The 7,939-nt window shown below is 40.2% G+C and overlaps 1 protein-coding gene across 1 annotated transcript in view; it reads right to left on the bottom strand.

Moving 5' to 3' along the window:
• Positions 1-3,222: 3,222 nt before the first annotated feature.
• The window catches only part of LOC107749709 (X-linked interleukin-1 receptor accessory protein-like 2), a 211,042-nt gene continuing 206,325 nt past the window's right edge, over positions 3,223-7,939 (bottom strand). Inside the window, exon 3 of the mRNA XM_016564852.1 lies at positions 3,223-3,632. Within this exon, the coding sequence (XP_016420338.1) occupies positions 3,223-3,632 (410 nt within the window). The remainder of the gene's footprint in view (positions 3,633-7,939) is intronic.

The following is a 7,939-nucleotide window of genomic DNA, read 5'->3' as shown; positions in this document are numbered from 1 at the left end:
TTCGCTTTCACAACGAAGCACACAGCACCTTCACGACATGGCGGCGGCAACAACAATACTACAGCGAGAATAAAAGTTACGCCTTCTTTCTTTGCGTGAACATTTGGGCAGCATTATGCAAATATTTCCGCATAGTGATGTAGATATGTGGGGGCGTGTTAGAACGAGCCGTTTTAGGGGGGCGTGGCAGAGTCTTAACTTTGATAAAGAATATCTCTTTGGTTTTGAGACTTTAGTCTTTGCAACTTCAGGGATCGTATCTATGCACAATCAGCTTGTAACAGTCCAAAGAGAAAGGAAAACTTGAAATCACATCATATGACCCCTTTAAGCAATTTAAAGTATAGCGCAAACAACATGGATATGATTATTAAAGTTCATGGTGACAGATGCTATTGAAAAATAATTAAAATCGGCACAAAACTTTTGTTGTCGAATAAATAAATTAATTAATTACAATAACTGAGGAGTTTTATTTATCAGTTGTTCTGATTATGTGATTAGTGTTGTTTCACAGCATTTCTCAGCATATGATAGGGATCAGAGAGAAGGGATTCAAACATCTTTACATACCAATTTCAGAACAAATAAATACATATACGTTACTTTAAATATACAAAATATCTTGTAATCTGATGGACAAACAAACAAATGAATACATAACGCCCTTTGTAGCGTCAAAGTAATGAGCTACAGCACTTTTTTGTTAGTGGCTTGTAATGTTGCAGATACTCTTTCACAATGTTCGCTTAACTATAGTTGAACTTCTCTAAATGATGTGTAGCTTGTAGTTTGTAAAGCTGGTTTTAAGTCGCTTCCCCTACACTGATGACCAGTTTTTTCTCTGTAGCTGTAACCAGGGAGCAGTGTTGCCAACTGCTTTCAATTGAAAGTAGCTAAAACTGGTAGCTAAATGTCACTAGATGACATCATAATGGCAAATTCACTGATCTATATAAAGATAAATATAAATCAGTGGGCAAGATGAGAACTTAGATAAGGTTTGTCCAAGAAGTTGCTATATTTGTTCCTAAACCTTTGAAAAAAAGTCTCAAAAGGGGTGGGGAAGGTGCTAAATCTAGCTACAAAATTGCTAGATTGGCAACACTGCCAGGGAGGCGTGAAGGCAGGGTCGGATCCAAATGTAGCTTTATTGTATCAGCGCATTCAAACACAGGCAAGGGTCAATCACCAGCGAACAGTAACAGGAGGGCAAGACAAAAGAGTAATCCAAACACAGGCAGTGGGTCGGGGCAGGCAGCAAGAAACGCTAGGTATGTAGCAGTAGCAAACAATACTTCGCAGTGAGTGTGTGTGAGAGAGCAACCTTTATAGTGCTCCTGATGGAGAACAGGTGTGCGTGTAATTATTTCCAGGTACGGGGCTTGTGGGAAATGTAGTCCATGGTGAGAACTGACCGGTTTCGTGACAGTAGCCATTTACAGAGTCGGCAGGTGTGTGACGCCTAGTGTTTTCAGATCGGTTCAGATATCAGACGTGGTTTAATTTATTCCAGCCTGAAGAAAGTGTTGTTATGAGCAAACAGGGAGCAGACAAACGTAATGGTATTAGTAAACCCTGCAAACGATTTTGTGTCCATCAGATCCACGACCGGGCCAGCATGACATCGGCTCCCTAATCAACAAATAATTGAAAAGTATAGGAATACCTCGTATAATCAAATAACGTATACATTAAAAACAGAAGCAAAATCTCAGTTTAAATGGCATAATCATCTGAAACTGGAGTCAGATGAAACCCCAGAGCTAGATTTAAATTAAAACCAAATTGTATTAACTTCACAGAAGCGCATGAAGACATCAGAGCAGCTTCACCCACGACGCGGCTGCATTCGGTGCCTGAGTGCAGCGGTGAGGAGACGTTAATGACAGCGGTTCATGCAGTGAAAACTCAAGCTTATGCTGAATACGCTGTCACTCTCACAATACACTCAGAACAGTTTAAGCTACTGTATATAGACACAGTTCCCTGAGTAAATGCATGATTGAACATGATTTTCTTTGACAGCTGAAAAATAATGCAACTGCACTCTTCAATACATTGAGCTCTCCTCTAGTCAGCGATCCTGGTAAAGCCAGTGTAAATTGCTTTTTTCTTCTTCAACAGGACTCTGTAATGCAAACACAGGACTGAACCTGGAGGACTCATTTGACTCAACGGTGTGTGTAGAACGTAGAGAAAAAACTGCCTGTGACCTGCTATCATGACATGCATATTGCCTGATAAACACACACACACACACACACATATTGTCATATCACGTCATCTTATTTGGGAAACTCAGTTTTGCAAACTTGTCTTTGGATTTTGAGAAATTTAAACAAAAATTAATGCGGGGAGTGAGCTGTAGGCCATAGGTCAATAATTATTATTTTTCTTCTTCTTCTTCTTTGGATTTCTACAGGACTATTAATAGTTGTGGCTGTGGCCTGGCTTACACAAAAGGCTATAGCTCTGTAAGGAAATAAAATAACGCATCAAACACACTGTATCTCCATGGTCTTTGTCCAGTTGCTCTAAATTTACAGTACAGTGCACTGTCTCTGCTGCTAATTGTGTGTCACAAAAAGATCTTGAAAGAAACAGAAAGAAATAGAAACCACTACTAAAATACCCCTTAAATCAACTATTCTACTTAAAATTGTGTTTTGACAAATGAGTTGAATAACTGAATAATTGACGACAGACAGACACAGCAGAATCCCAGTAAAAGAGAAAGCTAAATTTATTCGATGACTTACAGGCATCTGAATATTTACATATTTAATCGCCCATATTTTAATTGAAGGTATGTCATGATAGAAACAATATGAATTTAAATTTGAAAAATGTAATAAATGATTTTGCTCTATTAGCCTACGGGTTGTAATGAAAGCGAATATCTCTTAAATGTACATCTAACTCATGGAAATATTGAATAATAACCCCATTAATTAGAATAAGTTTTCAATAAAAAAAAAATAACACTAGTGGCCCATCTTATCCCAAGGGTCTAATTTTATCTTTTCACTTCAAAATAAAACCAAAATCCTCAAATCTAAAAGCATTAACATTAATCCACAAATGCCTCATTAATAAATATACACAAAATAACGTTGATAATGAACATAATCCAGTGTCATGGATCACTATTTTCCAGAGACAAACAATCAGATCAATTAAACTCAAAACTGCTGCGACTGACGGAATCGCATGCTGGGCTCATCTTGCCACATCATGCCCTACTAAGTAAACAAGGTAACAGTGGGTCACATCAGCAGTGTTAGATTGCAGATGTCTTTGGGCTGTGTTTTTCTCACTGCACACTTGATTTGAGTTTGAATTGCTAATGACCCACCTGAGCACACAAGTGTAAAATCCATTGTCCTCCATCTCTGCGGAGCGGAACCAAATGGAGTCTCCCTCCTTACTCAGCCGGTGACCCGAGAAGATGATGGGCTCTTCGGAGTCGCCCTTGTTCCTGTACCAGATGAGCCGCAGCTTGGCATTCTGGGCCACGCTGTAGTTGGTGCGTATGTAGCTGTAGAAGAGAGCGCACTTCACCCTCAGCGGCTCTCCGGCCAACACACGGTATGTCTTCAGGTCCACCGACCAGTCAATACAGCCGTCCACTGCGGAGAGAGAAGACGCAACCATTATTAACACTCTGATTCTTTAATATGGGGTGCTTAGTTCGGAAAAAGGATGGATATCTGGAGTCTGAAACATACGCTCAATGCCAACGGATGCCATCTGAAAGTCAACAGTTCCCCAGATCTCTAGACATGCTCCCTTCTTGAATATTTTCATCCAGCAGGTCGCACATCGGTTGTTTAGAAATGTACTAGCACATGATGTGAAGTATCATTCATGTATCACTCAATCATCAGTCAGCACAAGTTATGTGTCGGACTTCATAATTATGGTTAGGGGTTTGTTCAATTCACTATTAAATAATATATAATGGTCAAATAATCACTGGCTTAATGCAATCATTAGAGAGAAACCACCTCTGAAACGTAAGCAAAGCCCCTGCACAGCCATCAGCAAAGAGCAACAAAGCCATTTCCCTCTCACATGACACTCGCTGCAAGCTCACCACGCTCCAATATTTCACACTGATAGAAAGATGAAACCCATCAAAGTCACGGCCACCTATCAGCACCGAACGCTGTAATTTATGAGCAATTACAGAGGTGTTTGTGCGCGGACACTGACTCATCACTGCGCCCGCCTCCCATCACATAAATATCTTTCACATTCAAAAGCTGCCAGCGCCGATTTATGTCAAGCGCTGTCACAATCACACATTTACGGCATGAATTTTTGTTATATACGCTCGGCCTGATGAATTTTGCGGCACTGCACTGGAAGCTGCGGGAAAGATGGAGGGAAAAAGCGATATCACACATGACTGGACAGGAAGAGAGGGTTGATTTTAAAGGGCTTGAAATCACACACACACACACACACACAGTGTCAAATGCAGGAGTGCAGTGGATTAGTTTGCTCTGCTGCCTTCATGCCACGCATTTGAAGCAGAAACAGTGTGAAGCTCACAGGTTACACGTTACGTAAACAGGCAGCCATATGTTGCCCCGAGTCGTTTTGCATATAATGTGCTTGTCTTAAATGATTAATTTATCGGTTATTGAGTGCAGCACAATGGTGTAATTGGACAGGATACGCATTGCTTGTCACACTAATTCATGTTACATTGCAAAGCGCATCACGGTAAGCGCCTGAGTGAAGCTTTGTACTGAATCCTAAATGTTTGCATATGAATGAGGCCGAGGATTGTGCAAAACAGGCTCTGAGAACGGGGCCGGTCAGAAAAGAGCAGATCATCATGCATGCACAGCAAGAGGGCATTAGTGAACTTTTCAACAAAACACTAACTCAAGATCAAGATATTACTCAAGGCATCACAGACACCTCGGATGGGTCGCGAAAGGCCACGTCACATGATAAGGAATCCAAACAAGACACTAGCATTTAGAGCGAGCGTCTCTAATGTTTAATGTTATGCATCAAGACATTTTTGCATGAAAATCAACTGCATGAAGATTTTTGCGAATTTTTTTGGGGAAAATGCATGTGGATTTGGAACCGCATGAGGACAAAAATTATTAAAGACAGAATTTTTATTTTTGGCTGAACCGTCCCTTTTTCAGTTTTATTCCTCATTCACTGCTTTGCTCTGAAATGGCTCTGTGATTTGGGGCTCCTAATGTGAAGTCCATCGTGAGACCCTGCGTCTGCTGCAGTAATAACTGCCTGACCTGCTTACAGCGCGCCGGCTCGCTCTATTATGAAGCAGAACAGCAATTCCAGCTATGAAAGCTGAAGGGGTACAAAAAGTCAATATCAGAACAGCAGCCCACCGAACGCTTTGTGCTGATATGCAATTTCACTGCTGACTTACGTCTGATAGCTTGTTTATAATTCTCCTAAAGTGTGAATGGATGGCTTGTAGTGGACATGTATATTCAGACAGGTGTGAATGGAGGCCGCCTGGGGTGAAACAGTCTCCTGAAATGACTCACACTACGCCGTCTTATCAAGGACTAATCAATATGGAAATGCAGCGAGGGTTATGGCCCTTAGCGCATGATTGCACCCTTATGCGGGGCGCAAGCACTGGCCAATCGATGTGCGCAGCTGCTTTGTCCCACCGCAGGCCGGTTCATTTGAACCCTGTCATTGCCGTAAAGACTAGACTGTTAGTGAGCTGCTTTAGTGAGCTGCCTCGGCGTCTGCTGTCTATGAAGGCAGCTACCTTTTATAGTGGCATGCTAACTAAAATGAAGCCTGATTTGAAACGTTCTCCATAAACAACCACAAATACTTCCAATATGCTTTGATGTTACTAAGCTAATGGAGCAATCTAATGAGCACACCTCAGTGGCGGACGAAAGTACACAAATCAAGTACTTGAGTAAAAGTACAGATACATATAATAAAATATTACTCCAGTAAAAGTAAAAGTACTCCTTTTTCAATTTTACTCGAGTGAAAGTAGAAAAAAAGTACTGATAGATAGATTTATTTCGCAATTTTATATAGGCTACTTAATTTAATTTGATATTAGCACATATTTTTTATAATCCTACTGCTCAAAATACCTGGGATTTTCCCAAAATAACCACTATTATGGAGTCAAGATATATTTTTGTTGTTGATATGGACTACGTTGACGAGAGTGATGTAGTAATGTTCACTATGAAGCTTGTACACTGTGATGTACCTGAGAGAAAACAGATTTGACCATCTGATTTTCACCAGTAAGAAAAAAGTGTTTTAAAGCTTGTTGTTTTGCAGAACATCACAGTTATACTGTATATGACATGAGAATAAGGCCTGAAGTTAGGAAGAACATTTTAAGGAAAATATAATTATATTTTCATAATGATTTTTTTGCATCAGATAGCTTGCTATAGATCGCCTGAGGAACAATTCCACTCATTCTCTACTATAGGAGAGGAAGAATTGTATAAACTTGTTAAATCATCTAAACCAACAACATGTATGTTAGACCCTATTCCATCTAAGCTCCTAAAAGAGGTGCTTCCAGAAGTCATAGATCCTCTTCTGACTATTATTAATTCATCATTGTCATTAGGATATGTCCCAAAAACCTTCAAACTGGCTGTTATTAAGCCTCTCATCAAAAAACCACAACTTGACCCCAAAGAACTAGTTAATTACAGACCGATCTCGAATCTCCCTTTTCTGTCCAAGATACTAGAAAAGGTAGTATCCTCACAATTATATTCCTTCTTAGAGAAAAATGGTATCTGTGAGGATTTCCAGTCAGGATTTAGACCGTATCATAGTACCGAGACTGCTCTCATTAGAGTTACAAATGACCTGCTCTTATCATCTGATTGTGGTTGTATCTCTCTATTAGTGCTATTGGATCTTAGCGCTGCGTTTGACACTATTGACCACAACATTCTTTTGCATAGACTAGAAAACTTTGTTGGCATTAATGGAAGTGCATCAGTATGGTTCAAATCGTACTTATCTGACCGCCATCAGTTCGTAGCAGTGAATGAAGAGGTATCATATCGATCACAAGTGAGGTATGGAGTACCTCAAGGCTCAGTACTAGGGCCATTACTCTTCACGCTTTACATGTTACCCTTGGGAGATATCATCAGGAAACACGGTGTTAGCTTTCACTGTTATGCTGATGATACTCAGCTCTATATTTCTTCGAAGCCCGGCGGAACATACCAATTTGAAAAACTAGCGGAATGCATAGTCGATATTAAAAACTGGATGACTAGTAATTTCTTACTGCTAAATTCTGAAAAAAACAGAGGTGTTAATTATCAGACCTAAAACCTCTGCATGTAATAACCTAGAACACTGTCTAAGACTTGATGGCTGCTCTGTCAATTCTTCGTCATCAGTTAGGAACCTAGGTGTGAGCAATCTTTGCAATCTTTCCTTTGAAAGCAACGTTTCTAGCATTTGTAAATCTGCATATTTCCATCTCACTAAATTACGGATTATTGTAATGCTTTATTGGGTGGTTGTTCTGCACGCTTAATAGACAAACTCCAGCTGGTCCAAAATGCAGCAGCTAGAGTTCTTACTAGAACCAGGAAGTATGACTATATTAGCCCGGTTCAGTCAACACTGCACTGGCTCCCTATTAAACATCGTATAGATTTTAAAATCTTGCTTATTACCTATAAAGCCCTGAATGGTTTAGCACCTCAGTATTTGAACAAGCTCTTATTGCATTATAATCCTCCACGTCCGCTGCGTTCTCAAAACTCTGGGAATTTGATAATACCTAGAATATCATGAGGATGAGTCCTCTGCACAATGTTACATTGCTGCAGCCTGGAATTGAACTGCTGGTTTCGTCTGGTCAGAGGAGAACTGGCCCCCCGACTGAGCCTGGTTTCTCCCAAGGTTTTTTCTC

This window comes from Sinocyclocheilus rhinocerous, unplaced genomic scaffold, assembly GCF_001515625.1.
Source record: "Sinocyclocheilus rhinocerous isolate Xijiao unplaced genomic scaffold, SAMN03320098_v1.1 scaffold2938, whole genome shotgun sequence".
NCBI lineage: Eukaryota > Metazoa > Chordata > Actinopteri > Cypriniformes > Cyprinidae > Sinocyclocheilus > Sinocyclocheilus rhinocerous.
The sequence above is the reverse complement of the archived record's forward strand: the minus strand, read 5'-3'. Positions and strand labels throughout refer to the sequence as shown.